The sequence below is a fragment of the Vigna unguiculata genome, chromosome 7 (genome assembly GCF_004118075.2).
Source record: "Vigna unguiculata cultivar IT97K-499-35 chromosome 7, ASM411807v1, whole genome shotgun sequence".
In the NCBI taxonomy this organism is placed as follows: domain Eukaryota; kingdom Viridiplantae; phylum Streptophyta; class Magnoliopsida; order Fabales; family Fabaceae; genus Vigna; species Vigna unguiculata.
The window spans coordinates 1879071-1900000 of NC_040285.1; the positions used below are offsets into that span (position 1 = coordinate 1879071).

Consider the following 20930-nt stretch of genomic DNA (forward strand, 5'->3'; position numbering starts at 1 on the left):
TGTATAAAAGTTTTAAGTTTGAAAGGACTCTATCTAAATCATATTAGTGTGCTTGTGTATATTTCTTTCATCCATATAACTGAATTTACTTAATACCTAAATAATTTAATTAATAGAGTAAATCTACTATTGAGATATTCATTATCATATATATATATATATATATATATATATATATATATATATATATATATATATATATATATATTGTGTTTTTTTAATCCATCCACCGGTTATATAATAGTTTTTTATAAAAATTTGTCAATTTATACATATCACTAAAAATTGGGTAAAATCCTACATGAATTCATAATTTCTTACGATCTCAATGAAACTGCAATCATTCATTTTTTATCATTCAATTTAAATTCTTATGTATTCATGATTCTTATATCTTTGTTGTTGATAAAAAAAATATTTTATGAATAGTATCATTTATATCGCGCTTGAAATATGAAATAAATTTAACAAAATTTAATTAAAATAATTAAATTTAAAAATATTTTATGAATAGTGTTATTTATATCACGTTTGAAATATGAAATAAATTTAACAAAATTTAATTAAAATAACTAAATTTACGTATTTCAAAAAAAAAAGATTAAATTGGTCTAAAATTTCAAAATAGACTAATTTTAAAATTTACTAAAAATTAAGGGACAAAAATATATTTAACTCTTACATTAATACTTTAATTGTGTTACAGGTATTTATTTTTTTATAATAAAAATATTAAATTATTATCATTTTTATAAAGTTAATTATAAATGATTTTTATAATTTTATTATAGATATTTTTATTTATTTAAGTAATTTTTTATTATTAGTAGTTATTTTAGTTTAAAAAATATTTAAATTTAAAAATATATCAAATAAAAATATAATTAAATAATATCTCATAAAAAAAATCAGTAAGATAATTATTTTAATTTAAAAAAACAATATTTAAAAGGTAAAATGAAAATGAGAATGTATATTTAAACAATGGTCATAGAATGGTTCACCGGTATAAAAAAATATTTGTCCATTGGTTATAAGAAATCCTGTTCTTCAGTTTCAGTTTTTCGTTATATCTCATCTTACACTCACCGGCCACCCTTACTCGCGCCACCGTCCACGGCAACTCCGGCAGCCACCCTTGGCTCCTTCACTTTCTCTTTGTCTTTCTCAGGTCCCTTCTCTATTCTATCTCGATCTATTCAAATTCCAACTTAGATCTTCTGATTCCGTACTCATTTTTGCGATCCTTCTTATTTATTGGATATATCTCTCTTTCTTTTGGGACAATTTCCTCACTTCACCCACATTTTTCTCGCCAGATCAGTTTATTTTTAAAGATTAACCATTTCCCCCCAATTTTCCTTTTTAATTTACAGGGTTTGATGTTTATAATATTTCGAATTGCTTGCGATTCTATGATCATTTATAGATCTTGATTTGCACGGAATTGTGTTTCGCTTTATTCAATGCTAAAATCGATGAATATTTGTTTAAAAATTTAAAACCTTTGGCTTGGTTTTCACTTTCCATCACCTTGGGAATAAGCATGGGTATTATGTTTTTGTTGATGGATTTATTATTATGTGTAGCGAATTGTTTTCTGAAGTCTGATGAGTTGCGTGCTTGGAAAATGTTATAGATTTGTGTATTTGGTATTGAATCTTATGCTTATGATTTTATTACTCCTTCATTGTCTTTTATTTGATATCTGTTTTAGCTTTTCTACATTGAAAGTGACTAGTTGACACTGGGTTTAGTTTAGACTATGAGTTTTACTTGCAAAATGTTGTTTGAAACTAACTGTTTGCATTGTGCGTGTGTGTGTGTGTGTTTGATAGCAGAAATATGCCTTCTCAGAAGGTTGAAACGGGTCACCAAGACACGGTACATGATGTTGCGATGGATTACTATGGTAAGAGGCTGGCAACAGCTTCATCAGATCACACAATTAAGATAATTGGAGTGAGCAACACGGCCTCTCAGCATCTAGCAACATTGACTGGTCACCAAGGACCTGTTTGGCAAGTAGTGTGGGCTCACCCTAAGTTTGGTTCTCTACTTGCATCGTGTTCCTATGATGGCCGTGTCATTGTATGGAAGGAGGGTAACCCAAATGAATGGACTCAAGCTCATGTGTTTGATGAGCACAAATCATCTGTGAATTCTATTGCATGGGCGCCCCATGAGTTGGGTCTCTGCTTGGCTTGTGGCTCATCAAATGGGAACATATCTATTTTCACTGCAAGAGCAGATGGTGGCTGGGACACTGCAGGGATTGATCAGGCTCACCCAGTCGGTGTCACTTCTGTGTCATGGGCACCATCAACAGCACCTGGTGCCCTTGTTGGTGCAGGGTTGCTTGATCCTGTGCAAAAACTGTGCTCTGGTGGCTGTGATAATACTGTGAAGGTATGGAAGCTCAACAATGGACTGTGGAAGATGGACTGCTTCCCTGCTCTTCATATGCACACAGATTGGGTTCGAGATGTTGCTTGGGCACCCAATTTAGGGCTACCTAAATCTACTATTGCTAGTGCATCACAGGATGGTAAAGTGGTTATATGGACCGTAGCAAAAGAGGGTGATCGGTGGGAAGGCAAGATTTTGAATGATTTCAAGACACCTGTTTGGAGGGTCTCATGGTCACTGACAGGAAACATACTGGCTGTGGCTGATGGGAACAACAATGTTACATTGTGGAAGGAAGCAGTAGACGGGGAATGGCAACAGGTGTCAACAGTGGAGCCTTAGAATGTGATTTGCAGGCCTTGTTTATTAATTTCAAAATGGTTAGAATTTTTTCTTGAACTATAGTTGACATCTTGTTTCCCTGCATATTATACAGTTGATTAATTTTGCTTCATCAAGCGCTAGTTCCTTGATGTTTGTGATCCATTACATATTCTGTGATTGGAAGAATGAAGTTCATTAGTCCGAGGTATTTTGAGACTAGAAGAATGTTTTGCTAGTATATAATGTGACAATAGCTTCTGTTCTTGAAATTGCATTTAATTTTGAATGCGCATGATTAATCCATCCCCATTTACGTGCAATATCCTTGAGAATTTGTTTTTTAACCAAGCCTGTGATAGCATCATGTGATCTATATAATTGATCTTGCACGGATAAATATATTTGTTTTTATGCAGTGCATACCATATCAGTCAACCTAGCAACAGATTGGGCTGCATTTTTGCTGATGATTATCTTTAGAATTGAAGTAGTTCCAAAGTCATGTAACAGTTTAACTTAGGAAATGATCCCCATAAGTGAAATAAGTTTAATGAACAATAATCATGAAATGGGTTTGAAATGTATATATCTAAAATTAAATTTTAACAGGTAGAGAGAGGGGATGGAGAAGAAATCTTAGAATTGAAGAAATCCAAAGTGAGGAAAAAAGATATGGATGTTGAAGTTGTCATTATTTCTTGAAGTATAAAATCTCATTTTTAAATTGCAAAATTATTTTTTGGTTAGGTTCTTGATCTAGTAACATAAAATATAAGATGTTTTAAGCTTTTATTTAATAGTAGATTTTGTTATGAGATTTTAAATCATTTGTGGTTTCACGATAAATTATTTTATAATAAAAGAGATTTTAACGTATAATTTATTATTATTATTTTCAAAATCTTTAGAATTATCGCAGAGAAACTCATTTTTATAGTTGAAGTTTTATCTTTCCGATCTTGTATATGATATGATAAATATTCTATTTAACATCTTTATTAGTGTTTTAAATCATAATTAACATTGGTAAAAAATAGTCATGCTAACTTTGACATAGATTAACTAAAAAATAACTTTGATTAAGTTAATCAAAGAACAATTTTAACTAACATAAAATTAAAACAAGTCTTGATCCAAAATTGGTTGAATTGACAATGCTCGAAAATTGACCAAGATGATAAAGTCTTGATCCCAATCAAGTTAACAAAGTTCAATTACAAACTTGTCAATGAAATTTTGACAAAAACTAAGAGGATACTACCACAACAATAATATGCTTTGATCAAAGTTGAGTTAATAAGGAAGTATTAAGACAAGAGTCATAGATTAATAAAAACGAGTTAATATAGATAATTTGAAAATTTTAATTTTTAGATAAAGTTTAAAATTTTTTAATTTCAATAATTAAATTTCTCTCAAAAATTTGAAAATTTGAAAATTCTTTTAAAATTCTTCATCTTAAAAAAAATCACCTACTCTTATCTTAAAGCATTTCAATTTTTTTTACAAAAATTATTTATCTTCTAAAAAAATTACATCATTAAGGATTTCGTACAAATAACTTTTTATTTTTTTTAATTTTAAATGCATGTTACCATGTTTTTCTCATGATTTTACTTTCAATACTCTTTACTATTGGGATGAGATTTCATGTGTGTTTTACCCACCTAATAGTAAATGTTAAAAGTATACTACCACAACAATAAATATTGAAAGTATATTACAAATATTTCTCTAGCTAAGAAAATATCAAAAAATAAAACTAATTAAGAAAAACTATCGTACACACAGATACAATATCAGGTCTGTGTACGATTTTTAAATATGAATAATAATATGTTAGTAGGTGATAATAATGTAATGTTATTAAGTTAATATATAAAATAAATTTATATTTATTAAAAATAAAGTGAAATGAATAGATAAATTAATTGTTGATGAATAAAAAAAAAGATAAACAATTTTATAGAAAATAGGTAAAAATAACCGTTGATTTTAAAAAATTTAATAAATAATTATATTATAAAGAATATAATTGGTATTATAAAATGTGGACACAAAAGAGGAAATTTTCTTTATATATTGTTATGAATAAACAAAGACCATATAATTAAACTTAAATTTTTACATATATTTTTCCCTCGAATTATAAACAGAGACCATATAGTTAAACTTAAAGTTTTACATATATTTTTCCCCCAAATTTCTATCTAACCTGTATATATCCTTTCTCGAAATTAAAAATACACACACAAAAAAAATATAGAGTAACACTGTTAACAAATATATGCAACAAAAAAGTTAAAAATTGAGTGAAAAAGAAAAAAACCTAGAATCCAAATTGGATAGAAACATAGGAAAATTATACAATTTCAAGAATATATATATATATATATATATATATATATATATATATATATATATATATATATTAAAGAATAATAAAGTAGGGAGTATAATTTTAGTATTTTTTTTCTATAACCAACTATATATTTTTAGGTGCTTGAATTTATTCCAAATTAAATGAATTGAAATTAAACAATGAGTGGTGTAATAATTTGGTCAACCCATTCTTATACTAATTTTAAGAAAAGTTTCAACATGGTTTCCTCTTTTAACGTGTTCATATGAAGTTATTAATGGAAATTCCAATTCTGGATTCTCAACAAGTGCCTCAACACTTAACATCAACATTCACAACATTATAAAAAGCACCAAATTTGTGTCATGCATGGTTTGCAACAACACCAATGGGATAACCATTCCTCTGCAAGCATCTGAGACCCTCTTCATATCTCACACAAAATCATAAGAATCAATTTTCTAAATTGTTCTTATCATGGAACTTGCAATTGTACCAGTCGATTCAAGTTTCAAAGATAATCAAACCCTATATGAAGAGTGGTTCAATTTTGCAGATGCAGGTTCTTCTTTCAACAACTTTTCAATCTTTGCTACATTCTTTATGATAATTCAAATTCATTAATCTTTGTGTTTTCAAGCTTTTAGGGTTTGGCTTCATTCCGATCCTTACTTAGTGATCAATATAAATTTGTAAAGAAAAATGATAGTATGACTTTTATTTTTTAATTTCTATCTTTTACTTTCTGACGTAATTTAGTATGATTATTGATTAATGTATTATTATTTTTTTTAAAGAATCAATAACTCACACTAAATCACGTCAGAAAATAAAGAACGAGAGTCATAAAATTATTTATCATTTGTAAATAATTAAATGTTGAATTAATTTAAAATTGTTTGTATTAACCTTCCTATTTTGTCATTTGTGTGATTGTTTTATGCAAAAATGAATTTGTTCTTTTTTGCAAATAATGAAATTTTTATTCATTTTTTATGTCTTCAGATGGAGATGGTCGTTTCACAGGAACCGAAGCCCTCAAGTTTTTTGCTTTCTCAAACTTGTCACGACAAGAACTGAAACAGGTTTTGTATGGATTTGTTTGGGAACATGGAAGGGATATTGATAGGAATTATTTATTTGTGAATTAATATTAAGACAACATTTTTAGAATATTTGTGTTGAAAATTTATGTCCGACTAAAAATAAGAATAATTATAATATATTAATGAATGTAAATTTTATCTTATAAATTATTTTATAGAAATGAAATTTAAATTTACTCACACATCATAGTATATCTTTTTCACGACTATATTGAATAAATTACATATTTAGGGTTTGGTTTTAACTAACAACATCCACTATTATAATTTTTAATATTTGAGCTTTTTTATCCAAATTTGTTATAAAATTTTGCAAAATGAAAAAATAACACTATTTTTTGACATTTTTTCTACAAAATTTAATTAACTTGCAATTTTTTCATAAATAATTACTTTTTACAAAATTATAGAATTTGCAAATATTTTTATAAAATCTTTTGCGAAAAATATTATGTGCAAAATATTTTTTTAAAATTAATATTAAATCCTAACACTTTCGTGTAACATATCTGTAAATGTTTCCTAATAAAAAAAATTGATAAAAAATATATGTTTTTATAGTAATAACCTAATATATTAATAAAGATATTAATAGTGAAGATCAACGTTGGAAAGGAGAAAACTCACCTACAATATTAAGTGTTCTACAATCTTGTTTAATAAGATTTATATTGTTAATTAATGTGAAACTTTAATATGAACAAAGAACATACTATATAGGTAATACATGTATTAAGTTTTATCCTTTTGAAGCCTTGAGATAAAAAATGACTAAGATAAGTTACATTATTTGAAATTTTTTGCAATACTTCTTTTGATATATTTGTTTTTTTTTTCTTGTAACTAATTTTTTTTTATTCATTGTTCCCTTTTATGAAAAACAAGGTATGGGCCGTTGCAGATTCAAAACGAGAAGGATATTTAGGTTTTAGAGAATTTGTGATTGCTATGCAGGTACAAAAATAATTATTTAATATGTTTTTGGAATTTAATGTTTTCCAATTTTCAAAACCTAACTAAACCCATTTGATGAACTATAGCTTGTCTCTTTAGCACAAAGTGGATACCCAATAACACAAGATGTAGTAAATAGTGATGGTAAGTTTTGTTTGGTTTAATGGTTATATATATTTTTTATATCAATATAAAAATTGCATTTTCATTTTTGTTACTTATTAAATTTATTTCATAGAAGCTACTAACATATGATTGACTTTTTATTTCAGCTATGAGATATGTAAAACCACCCACAATGGAAGGGTTAGATGCATTAGTTGCAGTAAGTGTTTTTTTTTTTTTTTCAAATATGTTTTTTTTCCCTTAAATTAATTTTGAAATTAGTTTTTCTTTGAAACTTTATACTAATTTAGTCTTTTATCTCTAGAAATACGTGGATTTAGTCTTTCCTATCAAATTTTGTTAAATTTATTTGACATTTTAAACGCATTTTATGTAATATTTGAGTTAACATTAAATCGAAAATGTGTCAAACAGTGTAAACAATTCAAATACTATTATAAAATGAGTTTAAAACGTCAAATAAACTTAACAAAATTTGGTTAAAAAGATTAAATTCATATATTTTTAAAGATAAATTACTAAATTTGTCAAAAATTTTGAAAAATAATTAATTCCAAATTTTACTGAAATTGATGAGACCAATCATTTAGTGAAATAACTTCTCATTACATGAATTTGTTTATGCAGAAGAAAAGGCGAAAAAATAAAGATAAAGAATTGAGTGGTAATGTATACTAATTCAATTAGTAAAGGCATTTATTCACATTACTTTTATTCTTTTTATTCTTTTTTTTTTTATCAATATGCAGTTATTCCTCAACCATCAGCTGCAAGTAATTGGTTTTCTGCCAAGTCAGTAAAAAAGGTAAGAATTTTGTTACTTGAATAATTACTTCATTTTAAGTAGTATGATTTGAAAAACATTTTATCAATTTTTGATAATTATTGTAAGTTATAATTGGATGTTCTTGACTAAAATTTTTCATGAAGTGATAGGAGTTGTATGATAGTAAAAAGAAAAAAGAACAAGTCATGCTACTCCATGACTAGATAAATAATTAAGTGATTTTTTATTTATCTTTGAATTATGTATTAGATTTTTTTTTTATATTATGTTGTTGGGTATAAGAATTTAAAAGATTTGTTTAGAACATCTATTAACTATTTTATCACTCTACATCGAAGATTTACCTAACAAAAGATAATTTTTTTCTAATATATTTATGTTTTGGGTATATGAAGGTTCCTGCTTCTTCAGTAACATCAGTCATAGATGGTTTGAAGAGACTTTACCTTCAAAAGTTGAAGCCTTTAGAAGCTACTTATCGCTATAATGATTTTGTATCTCCTGCATTGGTTAGTATTTTATTTTATTTTCCTTTCTTTGATTAAGAAATACAATACATGTTTTATATTCAATTTAATTTGTTTACTCTGACATGACCAACACCCACATTTTGTATATATGGAGAAGGATACAAAATTAAGTTTTCCATGATTATTTTTCTTTATGCATTACAGACAAATAGTGACTTTGATGCCAAACCTATGATTCTACTTTTGGGTCAATATTCCACTGGAAAAACAACATTCATTAAACATATGCTAAGAACTAATTACCCAGGCAAGTGATTCTTCAACCTCAAATTCTATGTCTATAATATATATTTGAAATTGCTCACACAAGTTATATGTAATTTGTGTTAGTGATTTGTTTTCCTCACCAATGTTATTAGGATCTCATATCGGACCAGAGCCAACAACCGATAGGTTTGTTGTTGTTATGGTATGTGTAATCCCTAAACCCTATCTTTGATATATTTTGCTTCTTTCAAAGCGAAATTAAAGTTTCTCTCGTCCCAAATTTTGATATATTTTAATTTTCATGTTCTAAAAATGAATGGATATATTTTTTTAAATTAATGTTGTTGATTCTTTTGGGTTTGTTAAATAAATGTTTCAGGATGAATTTGAGTTGAAGCATGTTGAATTGTATAAACAACTCAAAGACATTCTGAAATGCGTTTAGTACCTAAAAAAATTAATGAAATTGGTTTAGATGGACTATATTAGTAACCAAAGTTTGGTTTATACAAAAGTTTATGAAATAAAAATATATTTAATCTTTATTATCTAGAAAAATCAATTGTTAATGAGTTTTGAAGAGTTAATGGTAGTTGTTTTTCGCATAGTCTGGACCTGATGAAAGAAGCATTCCTGGCAACACTGTGGCTGTCCAAGCAGACATGCCATTCAGTGGTCTTACCACATTTGGGACATCATTTTTGTCCAAATTTGAGTGTTCTCAAATGCCTCATCCTGTAAGAATCTTTTATACCTAATCAAAATAAAATCTAAGAGATTTATTTTGTAGCATTTAAAACCTAACTCTCTCATTTTTTTTGTATGAATTGTTGAAAGTTATTGGACTACATCACATTTGTTGATAGCCCTGGAGTTTTATCTGGAGAAAAACAAAGGACACAAAGACAATATGACTTTACTGGTGTAACATCATGGTTTGCTGCTAAATGTGACTTGATACTTCTTTTGTTTGATCCTCACAAACTTGACGTTAGTGATGAGTTCAAACGTGTGATATCATCCCTACGAGGAAATGATGACAAAATTCGAGTGGTCTTAAATAAGGCAGACCAAGTTGATCCTCAACAAGTAAAGACATATATTACTTATTTTTATTTTGTTTTTACATTATATAATGTAATTTCACTAAAGGAAAAAATTGACCTATATTTTGCAGCTAATGAGAATATATGGTGCATTAATGTGGTCACTTGGGAAAGTATTGAATGTTCCTGAAGTCATGCGTGTATATATTGGGTAAGTCACTTTATAGTATGGATAACGATATTTTGACTACTAAATTTTGAAAATTTTCTCTTACAACATGAGGTATCATCTTTTAAGTAATTTTAGAATATTGAGAATGAGAAAATGGAAAAGAGGAAAACTACTTACAAAATGACACCTAAGATTGTAAGAGAAAGTTGTCAAAATTTAGTAGTCAAAAAATCATTTTCCTTATACTATGCATGGACTCCTTTATAGACCTTAAAAAGTTTCTCTCTGCATTGAGAATTAGTTTGTGATTTTCTTTGTTTTTTTTATTTATTTATTTGCATGATTTGTGTTTAAGAATATTGAAATGTCATTAAGTTACATTTTTGTGTAAGTTATATTTAATTACTCTTTATTCTCATTGATTAATATATAAAATTACCTATTTTTTTTTTTCATGTTCAAACGTTTTTACAGTTCATTCAACGATCAAGATACGCATAATTCTATCAGTGGTCCACTTGGGAATGAATTGTTCCAGAAAGAACAAAATGACCTTCTATGTGATCTAAAAGATATACCAAAGAAGGCTTGTGATCGTAAAGTGAGTATTATTCATAATTTTTATCATAGATTACTACGTTAATTACGATTTTTTAGGCAACTCTTTTTGTTACAAACTATTTTTTTATGGTTGACATTTAAAATTAAAAACTGTTTTTGATGAAAACATAATAACAATACAAAATTACTTACAAATTTTAAAATATAAAAAAAAATTGTGAAACATTTGAAAAGGAAACATTGTTATATATGCGGACAAAGCTGCCTTTTCCATGGAATTTGGATTTTCTGTTGGTTTTTGTGTGTGTTGTTTTTCTATTATATCTTCATAATATATTGATTATCATTAATTTTAACGTTTTAAAATATATTAAAAAAATATTCAAAATTTCAAAATAGTGTATTTTTAATACTCAGCAGAGAACAAAATAAAAAAAAATCAATAAAGAATCTGGACTCTTTTTCTATGCTTTCACCATTATTATACAAAAGTTTCAAACAATATTTAAAAACTCTTGTTTTGGTTTGTACTATAGGTTATCATTTTCTTGAATTCTAATATGAAGTTAATGATTGATTATGTTTTGTTTATTGTTAAAGTTGATAAATTTTTGAATTAAGATAAGGTTTGTGTGTATGTTGCAGATCAATGAATTTGTAAAACGAGCTAGGTCTGCTGTGATACATGCTTACATTGTTAGCCATTTAAAGAAGCAAATGCCTTCAATGATAGGAAAAGCTAAAGCTCAACAAAGGCTAATTGATAATTTGGAAGATGAATTTGTAAAGGTATGAATTTGGCTTTATATAAATTCAACTCACATGCATGTTTAATTATATATAATAATAATTATTGAAAATTGAAATTGTAAAATCAGGTACAAAGGGAGTTTCATCTACCAGCTGGTGATTTTCCAGATGTTGAACAATTTAGAGAGACTTTGAAGGGTTACAACATTGACAAGTTTGAGAGATTGAATAAAAAATTGATTCAAACAGTGGAAGATATGCTTGCTTATGATATTCCTAACCTCTTGAAGACATTCAGAAATCCATATGGTTGATGAGGGGACAAAATAATTTAAACAAATATGTGCAGGCCAATCTTTATGTATATATATGATGCATATTAATATTCAAATTAATATTAATATGCTTTACAATTTTTGAAAAAAATAAATATTATACAATGGCTTCACCAACACACTTGCATAGATGCAAGTTTGTAAAAGATGTACTAACATGATGATTTTAATGAGCAGAAGGAAATTTTTTGTTCGATAAAAATATATTATCCTTGTTTGGGTTATAAAAAAAAATATTTAAATTTAAATGGGAAATAATTTTTCTTACCATACTTAATAATCTCACAACCAATGCTTAATTGAGAATAATTTGTCATTTGTCTAAAAAAAATGGAAAGAGGAGGGGTATTTAGCTTATAAATGATATTAAGATAAAAACATTTTCAATATCTTTTCTAATTTTCACATAAGTGAATGCAAGTCAATTTTATCAAGATTTAAAAAAATATATAAAAATTTTAGCTGATTTTTTGAAAAGTTAGCTTTTTAAATTATAGAAGTTCAATCAATCCATACGCTAAAGTAACTTATAAATGTAAATAATAAAATTAGACAGGTTTTTGTGTACTATTTTATGAATTTTATTCTTTTAGCATTAATTATGTTTGTTGTTGTTTTCAATTTTTATAAGATTATGTTTCACATTATATTTACATTTTATTTTAACAACGATTTGTATACATTATATTTACACATTTCATTTTTAATATAAAACTTGTATTAAAAATTTTAATCATATAATTATATTATTTTATTAAACATGACCGATAAATCACAGAAACAAACTCATATTATAATATTATTCTTTGATCTTAATATTTACCATTTAAAAAAAAGAAAAAAAATAGTGGCTACACACTAATAAGACTTTGCATTTTACTTTAAACCGAATGATGTATGTGTATGTTACCTTTGTTTATAATATTTTAAGTTTAACTTAATTTTTCTTGATTTTATATGTCAACACCTTTCAATAATATTTGATTCTAAAGCTTAAGCTGACTTTATGTTTACATGTATTTCTCTATTTACACATTTTAACATTAATTTCATGTTTTTGGTGGTTTTTATTTTATACATATATTTTTCTTTTATTTTTACATGATTACAATTACTTTAATTTGTTTTTTTTTCCATTGTTAATTTATTTTTCATTTTATTTTGACGTACAATGTAACGTGAGGAGAACATGATGTTATTAATATTATTTATTATATTATTATTAATATTATTATAAGTATTATTGACAGCATTTTTTATAATATTTCATTACTCTAACATAAAAAAAGTTAATATTAAAAATAATATTATTTATTTTTAATTAATATATTTAAAAAAATACTCCGTGATTAGGTACTTAATTTTTTTAAAATTATCAAATGATTTAAATATTATATTTTAACTATACATAATTATAATAGTTAAATATTATTATTTAAATAAATTATTTATTTCAAAATAACAGTAATTATATCAAATTGATAGATAAAAGATGTCAAAGAAGTTATGCATTTCACTTTGATACAATCATGTTGCAGCTGTTATTATAATATATATTATTTATTATTAATTTTACTTTTATTAATACATTTAATTTTATATTTTACTTTTAGGTTTGGTTTGGCAGTATTTTTTTTAATCTCAGTTAATTATCTTATCTATAATATTATCTATAAATATTAAATAATATTATCTATAACAATATGTGATTCTGTTTTATATCCACATTCGTGCAAGTGTTGAAAACAATATACACAAAAGAGGAACTTCACTTGGAAGATTGAACTACTCGCATGTTTTGTGCAAATACATCTGTGTTATAGATAACGAGATCTATCTTTTGTGTTCACATTTCAAAATTCTAATTTTATCCTTTAAAATATAATTATTTATTAAATTTTGAAAATTGACCATTATTTTTATAAGATTTTGTATAAAACGGTCTAGATTGAATCGAATCGAACCAAATTATACAAAATTGAACCGAACTGGACCGAACCGAACTGAACCAATCTGAATTGAACCAAGCTGAATCAAACCGGACCAAACCGAAATGAACTGGACCAAACAGAATTGAAACGGCCGGACCATATCGGACTGAATTGGATCGGATCGAACCGAACCCAACTAGACTGAACCAAATCGGACTAAAGCAGACCAAACCGAACCAAAATGAACCAAATCAGACCAAAATGAATCGGACTGAACCGAATCGAACCAGACCATACTAAATCGAATCGGACCAGATTGAACCAAACCAAACCATACCAAATCGAACCGAACCAGACCGAACCAATCGAACCGCACCGGATCGAACCAATCTGAATCAAACCAAACTAAACCAAAATGGACTGGACCGAAATGAACCGGAGAGGACCAAACCGAATCGAACCAGACCGGACTGAACTGAACCGAACTGAATCATATTGAACTGAACCGAACCGAACCATACCAAATTGAACCGAACCGAACCGCACCAAACCAATCCGAAAGGGACTTTAAGATCACCTATTCAACAAGATTTTTGGAACAAACTTTATGAAATTCTAAGAACATGATTTCCAAAATAGGATTTCTATAAGAAGAATTTTGAATAGAATTTTTGAAACATATGAAATATATTTTGTAAAGAGCTTTCTAAATAAGCTTTCCAAAACATATGAGTACTCTTTTAGATGAACTTTTCTGAAGAAACTTTTCAAAACTTATAAGATGCATTCTGAAATAGGATTTCAAGAATAATACTTCTGAAATAAATTATTCAAAACGAGTTTTCTTGAACAATCTTCCTACAAATTATCACCAGTTTATACTCTCTCTTATTGCTTCCTCTCAAAAGGAATGCAACAACAATGGAGAATGGGGGTGCAGTGACAATGGCTACGGATGCGGAGGCGCGATAGCCGCAATGACATAGTTCAATGACGAAAGGTATTTTAATATTTTTACTTTTAACATGAGAGTTAAACTTATCTCAAATTTCTCTAAAATATTAAAAAATGTGAACACAAGATTGATCGTTATTTTTATAAGTTTTTTTATAAAACAATCTATCTTTGCTTCTTCTCTTTTACTCTATTTATCAACAGTTATTCTCTCATATTTTTTGATATATTTTATTTTATTTTTAAAAAATATAATTTTATTTTATATATTAACATAATAATAATATTATTATCTACCAATATAATATGATGCATATTTAAAAAGAAGTATATATGTCTTATACATGTGCAATAGCCATGTGTTTACGTCATAGCCACGTGTTTACGTAATTTGTAATAAAAGAGATATTTGTTTGACGGCTATTTTCTATGATTTTTTTATTTAAATTTGATAATACTTTTTTAACTAATAAAAATACACACTAAGTAAATTTAAATAAACAGTAATTATTATTCAAAAATTAAAATTGCGAAAATTTTATATAAAAAGAAGAATTCTTTTATATAATAATAGAGATAATTGTGTAAATAATAAATTTTTATCATTTTATCATCATTAGAAGAAGAAAAAAGTGGATAGTAAATAATATACTTTTGCATTGGTTCTAAGAATTCGTGTTCTCTAGTGTCAGTTCATCAGTTTCTCCCTTAGATCTCATTTTACACTCACGGGACACCCTTTGTCGGGCCACCGTCCACGGCAGCTCCGGCAACCACCTTTTGTTTCATTGCCTTTACTCTCTCTTTGTCTCAGGTCCTTTCTCTATCCTCTTACTTTCTCTCTTGATCTATTCAAATTTCAAACTTTGATCTTCTGATTCCATACCCATGTTGCGATTCTTCCTATTCATTTGAAAACTCTTGCTTTTGTTTGGGACAATTTCCTCATTTAACCTCCTTTAGTGATTCCCTCGTCTGTGTTGCTTGGAGCGTTTGTTTTCAAAGATAAACAATTTCCCCCAATTTTCATATTCTTTTTACTGGGTTTGATGTTTTTAAATTTGCAAGTTGCTTGGGATTATATGATCATGATTTTCACAGAATTACATTTGGCGTTCTTTAGTGCTAAATTCGATGATATTTGTGTAAAATTAAAAACCTTTGACTGGGCTTTCATTTTTCATCAGCTTGTGAAGACGGTTTTGCTTTAAGGCATATGTTTTGTTGATGGATTTATTACTATGTATAGTGAATTATTGTTTCATGTTTGAGGAGTTGCTTGCTTGGAAAACTATATTCTTTTGTATATCTTGTATTAAGTCTTGTACTTATGCTTTTGTTATTATTTCATGGTCTTTTATTTGAGATTTGTTGCCTTTTCTTCAGTGGAAGTTACTGGTTAACAGAAGTTTTAGTTTAGTTCAGAATATTAGTTTCACTTGCAAATTGTTCTTTGAAACTAACTATTTGCATTGTGCGTGTTGATAGCAGAAATATGCCTTCTCAAAAGCTTGAAATAGGTCACCAAGACATGATTAATGTGTGTGTTGATAGCATACATGCTCTTTAAAATAACTCATAATTTTTAGGACGACCACATGAGATGTTTATAATATTTCAAAGGTTTCAAATGATTAAAATAAATGTGGTGTAGTATTTGATCTTTACTTTTAGGTTTTATCAAGAATGGAGTTGCCTTCAAATAACTTGGATGTTGGGCCTAAGAAGATTGAACACGAGAAAGACGAAGGGCCTTTGTTGCATTGTGATTTTTGTGACATAGAAGTAGTTCACAAACTGGCTCAAATGTTCATGCCAGCACTAGCCTGTGCCTGTGTTGATAACACAACAGGAGATCCCTTCAAGACCCCTGGTTTTGTGGCTGTTGATTTGAGAAAGGAGATGATAGAATTTGTCACCCAAAAGAGTGAATTATTTGTTGCTGAGTCTATTATCACTGAGGATGTTCCTGACGGTGAAGCTTTGGAACACCCTTTTGATATCATTTCTTTTTTTGTTGATGAGTTTGTTAATTCAAAGAGAAATTTGTTGAGTCAGTTTTCAGGGTGGTTACTAAGTGATAAGAGAGAGGACAAAATAGATGATTTTGTTCAGGAGATGGAAATAAATGGTTTTTGGCCACTGGATAGAAGAGAAACACTTGCCAAAGATTTGCTTAAGAACGTGGACTTCAAAAGCTCATTTCATTGTGGTATGAGTTTTAAATCTGCAGAAGATCTTGCCAACCATGTTGATGCTTGCAACTTCAGGTCTGTGGTATGCCAAAATCTCGGGTGCAATGATAGATTCAGTGCTGGTCAATTGAAAGAGCATGATTCAATTTGTGATTTCAAGATAGTTCCATGTGAACAAAAGTGCACAGCCAACATCTTGCGACGTGACATGGATAGGCACTGCATAACTGTTTGTCCACTGAAGCTTGTGGATTGCCCTTTCTCTGCCATAGGTTGTAGATCTACAATTGGGCAAAGTATAATAAGAAAACATTGTTCAGATGATATTGAGTCTCACTTACTACTAATACTTAAAGGCATCCATCAGCAAGCATCAGACAAAGATCTTCAAAGACGTGTGGAGCAAATTGTACAGGTTAGTCAACATAAATGCCATAGTTGCTTTTGGTTTAACAAACAAATTCTGGGACTGAATTCTAGTACTGATATTTTTTATTAAAAAATTTTTTAGTAATAAATTTTGTGCTTGAAAACATTATGAATACTTGAAATGGTTTCAATTTAACTACTGAGGGAACACTACTGGAAAATTTATTCATTTATAAGTGAATGGGGGTGGTTGATTACTGAGTTAATTTCTGAAGTATAGCTACGAATCTGTTTTCCACTTGCATTCCTTTTTGTTTAATTAGTCACAAACATCATTAAGTAGTTTTCATGACTTGTTTTTCATTTTATACTTTTAAATGTGTTTTTAAATATCCTATTTTTTAGACCATCCCTTGATGTATTAAGAAATTGTAAACTTTGATCAGTAGTTTCCATTTATCTTCCCATACTATTTCAGAAGAGGTAAATAAAGTTTTTTTTTTTTTCCGTATTATCAATATTCAGACTTTTAGTTTTCACATTGTAGGCATCATCAAGAAGCAAATTAGCAGAGGCTAAGGATGTGAGATCTTTTAGAAGTATTGTCAAGGACCTTGAAATTAAGCTAGGGCCTCTGGAAGTGAGTGACAAAGAGAAAACTTGTGCAGAAGAAGTTGCCAAAAAAAGTGAAGACAATAGAACTTCTGCAGCAAAGGGTGTCAATAAAGAGGATAGTGAACACACGGAAAATGGAAGACAAGGATAGTGCATGACATAATCTTACAATATCATAATTCTCAATAACAAGAGGATTATTAAGAGCATGTTGTTACTGTATAGCATTTTTTTAGTTTTTCTAATTTTTAAGAAGTTTTAGCATGATTCCTTAGCATCCCTTTTAGGATAAGATTCATTAATATTACTTCTGGTTCAGTCATTTCTCATGTAATTTTTTCATACCATTATTATTTTTGTGATTCTTGGTTTTGCATTTGCAAAATTAATTTTGAATGAGTGTGATTTTATAGAATCGATTTTAACTAAATGTGATTTTTGTATGGATAATCAATATAAGAAAAGACAATTTTGACACATTATGTTGTTTAGGTATTGCAATATAAATTGATTTTTAGGTGTGTAATAATCAAAATGACTTGACTTGAGTCTCCAGGTAATAATAATGTATTGAAGTATTATGTGAAATAGTAAATAAATATTATAAATAATATAATGCAAAAGTATCTATGTAGAAATAATAATGAATTTATTTCCTATTGTAATCAATAGCTTATATAGTAAAAGTTCAAATTAATTTTTTATCTTATATGGTAGAAATGATATATCACGTCTTATAAAAACAACTAAAAAGAAAATTTAATAAATATTTTAAAAATAAAATTGAAATAAATATAAAATGGTAGAAGCTTAAAAGTTTATACACTTCGAGATTTTAGAATTCTAATATATCTGTTTTATTTTAAAAATTCAAAAGCTAGTTCTCCATTAACCAATGTGTCATGAGCTTTTGTTTGCATCCATGTCAACTTTTCTCAAAGTAGTTAAAATACGCTATCTGGCAATATTATACGATAAATTATATTTTTTTTTCATATTTTGTTTTATTTTTAAAATACACTGTTTTAAGTTGTCAGAGTACTTTGAATAACACTTTTAAAATGCTATTATGTAATACTTAGTGCATTCTAAAATTAGAGATACAATTTATTTTAAAGAAACTAAAACTGAAGTTCAAAATATTAACGAGAATTAAAACTACATTTTACTCTATAGTTTTTTATTCAATATTAATTGTCACTGATTTAATTTCTAAAACTTCAAAAAAATTGCTTAGATGTATAGAGTGAGAAGGAATCAAACAATTAAGTCACACCAATAATATCTTTAATTACATTCTTTAAAATGTATATTTCTAGAATATGAAAGTTTATATCCATCTAAAATTATGTGAAACTTCATACTATCTATACTCATCAAAATTTACTCAATATATATAATAATGAGAATGTATAAAAATAAGATTAAGATGATTATCTTTTATTGCTGTTTTTTTTTAATTATAATTCACATAATATTCAATTATAATTCATCACCCACATAACGAAAAGATACATTCTATAAATAATTTTGGTTCTATTTATTGGTATTTTTGATCAACTATTTTATAATAATGTCATTTTTATTTTCAATTTTCTATAAAACAGATTAAAAACTACAATTCCTGTGACTACGAGCAAAGAATGTATTAATTAAAATTAAAAATAAGAAACAAATGAAATCCTTCATAATTTTATGTTAAAAAATTGTCTAGCAGTCTATTTTTCAAGATCTCTCTCTCTCTCTCTCTCTCTCTCTCTCTCTCTATATATATATATATATATATATATATATATATATATATATATATATATATATATATATATATATATATATATATATATATATATTTCACGTGTTTTTCTGAGTCCTCTGTGTGCCGCTTCTTGTTTTGATTTTGCTTTTGCTCGTATGCATGTAAACCATCATTGTCTACTATCACTAAAAATTAGTTAAAAACACGAATTCGTAATTACCAGCATATATTCTTACTCATGGTGTTAAAAATGCACAACACTTTTCTATGAAACTGGAGACAGCATTTCCCTAAAATTTTAAGGAGAAAATCTAAATGGAACTTTGCTTTGAAAGCTCGTCTCTTAAATTTTCATATAAAATTTGAAGGGTATGCCCGGGCTATAATAGAGTGGATGATGTGAATACTGCACCATCTAACTAAACAAAACAGGAAAAGGGAAGTTTTCTTCTACTGCACAGAGAAATCCAAACAATCTTGGCTAAACAATCATATAAAACCCTGAGCTAGCAACAGATACGAATTTTATTACTTGTGAGAAATATGACATCAAATTTAATACTGCTGATTATGTCTGTTACTAAAATTAAATCATTCTTATACCATAAGTTAGTCTCAGTTCTGTGGAAGCACAAGACAGTTGGAAAGATCATAATGCGTTGAAAGTTATAAACCACTTTCTCCTACCTACCAATATATGCACTACAAAAATTAAAATAGTTTTACCCCAGCAAGTAAGGCCAATTACATAGATCACGCGATGTTATCATGTGATGTTCTCTATCACAGGCTTGGTTAAAAACCAAATTCTCAAGGATACTACGCACAATGGTGATGGATTAATCATGAGCAGCAAAAATTAAATGCAACAGTTTATGCAACTCCAAGAACAGAAGCTATTGTCACATTATATACTTCAAAAATTCTTCTAATCTCAAAATACCTCCAAGTAATGAACTTAATTCTTCCAATCACAGAATATGCAATGAATCACAAACATCAATGAACTAGCGCATTATGAAGCTCAATTAATCAACTGTATAACATACAGGGAAACAAGATGTCAACTATATTTCAAAACAAAATTCTAACCATTTTCAAAGTAATAAACAATGCCTGCAAATCACATTCTAAGGCTCCACTGTTGTCACCTGCTGCCATTCTCCGTCTACTGCTTCCTTCCACAATGTCACATTGTTGTTCCCATCAGCCACAGCCAGTATGTTTCCTGTCAGTGACCATGAGACCCTCCAAACAGGTGTCTTGAAATCATTCAAAACCTTGCCTTCCCACTGATCACCCTCTTTTGCCACGGTCCATATAACCACTTTACCATCCTGCGATGCACTAGCAATAGTAGATTTAGGTAGCCCTAAATTGGGTGCCCAAGCAACATCTCGAACCCAATCTGAGTGCATATGAAGAGCAGGGAAGCAATCCA

General features: G+C 27.8%; 4 protein-coding genes across 5 annotated transcripts in view; 3 read left to right on the forward strand and 1 right to left on the reverse strand.

Moving 5' to 3' along the window:
- Nucleotides 1–1005: 1005 nt before the first annotated feature.
- On the forward strand, nt 1006–3019 carry LOC114189830 (protein transport protein SEC13 homolog B-like). The gene is made up of 2 exons (XM_028078530.1): nt 1006–1171; nt 1842–3019. The coding sequence occupies exon 2, from the start codon at nt 1846–1848 to the stop codon at nt 2749–2751; it is 906 nt and encodes a 301-aa protein (XP_027934331.1). The 5' UTR covers nt 1006–1171; nt 1842–1845; the 3' UTR covers nt 2752–3019.
- Nucleotides 3020–5475: 2456 nt separating this feature from the next.
- Nucleotides 5476–11843, forward strand: LOC114192516 (EH domain-containing protein 1-like). The gene is made up of 16 exons (XM_028082261.1): nt 5476–5657; nt 6101–6180; nt 7087–7155; nt 7242–7299; nt 7428–7480; nt 7909–7945; nt 8031–8086; nt 8464–8577; nt 8743–8845; nt 8958–9007; nt 9414–9542; nt 9643–9894; nt 9983–10062; nt 10498–10624; nt 11230–11373; nt 11463–11843. Exons 1-16 carry the CDS (start codon nt 5573–5575, stop codon nt 11646–11648), a joined length of 1623 nt encoding a protein of 540 aa, XP_027938062.1. The 5' UTR covers nt 5476–5572; the 3' UTR covers nt 11649–11843.
- Nucleotides 11844–15168: 3325 nt separating this feature from the next.
- Nucleotides 15169–18148, forward strand: LOC114189739. 2 transcript variants are annotated; one of them, XM_028078408.1, is made up of 3 exons: nt 15169–15368; nt 16229–17164; nt 17666–18148. In XM_028078408.1, exons 2-3 carry the CDS (start codon nt 16241–16243, stop codon nt 17882–17884), a joined length of 1143 nt encoding a protein of 380 aa, XP_027934209.1. In that variant the 5' UTR covers nt 15169–15368; nt 16229–16240; the 3' UTR covers nt 17885–18148. The 2 variants fall into 2 exon arrangements, with proteins under 2 accessions (XP_027934209.1, XP_027934210.1); XM_028078409.1 differs by having other exon boundaries at nt 15200–15368; nt 16209–17164.
- A 2227-nt stretch (nt 18149–20375) lies between these two features.
- Nucleotides 20376–20930, reverse strand: part of LOC114189619 (protein transport protein SEC13 homolog B-like) — a 1962-nt gene continuing 1407 nt past the window's right edge. The window contains exon 2 of the mRNA XM_028078237.1: nt 20376–20930. This exon is cut by the window's right edge and continues 599 nt beyond it. Coding sequence (XP_027934038.1) covers nt 20620–20930 — 311 coding nt within the window. The 3' untranslated portion in view covers nt 20376–20619.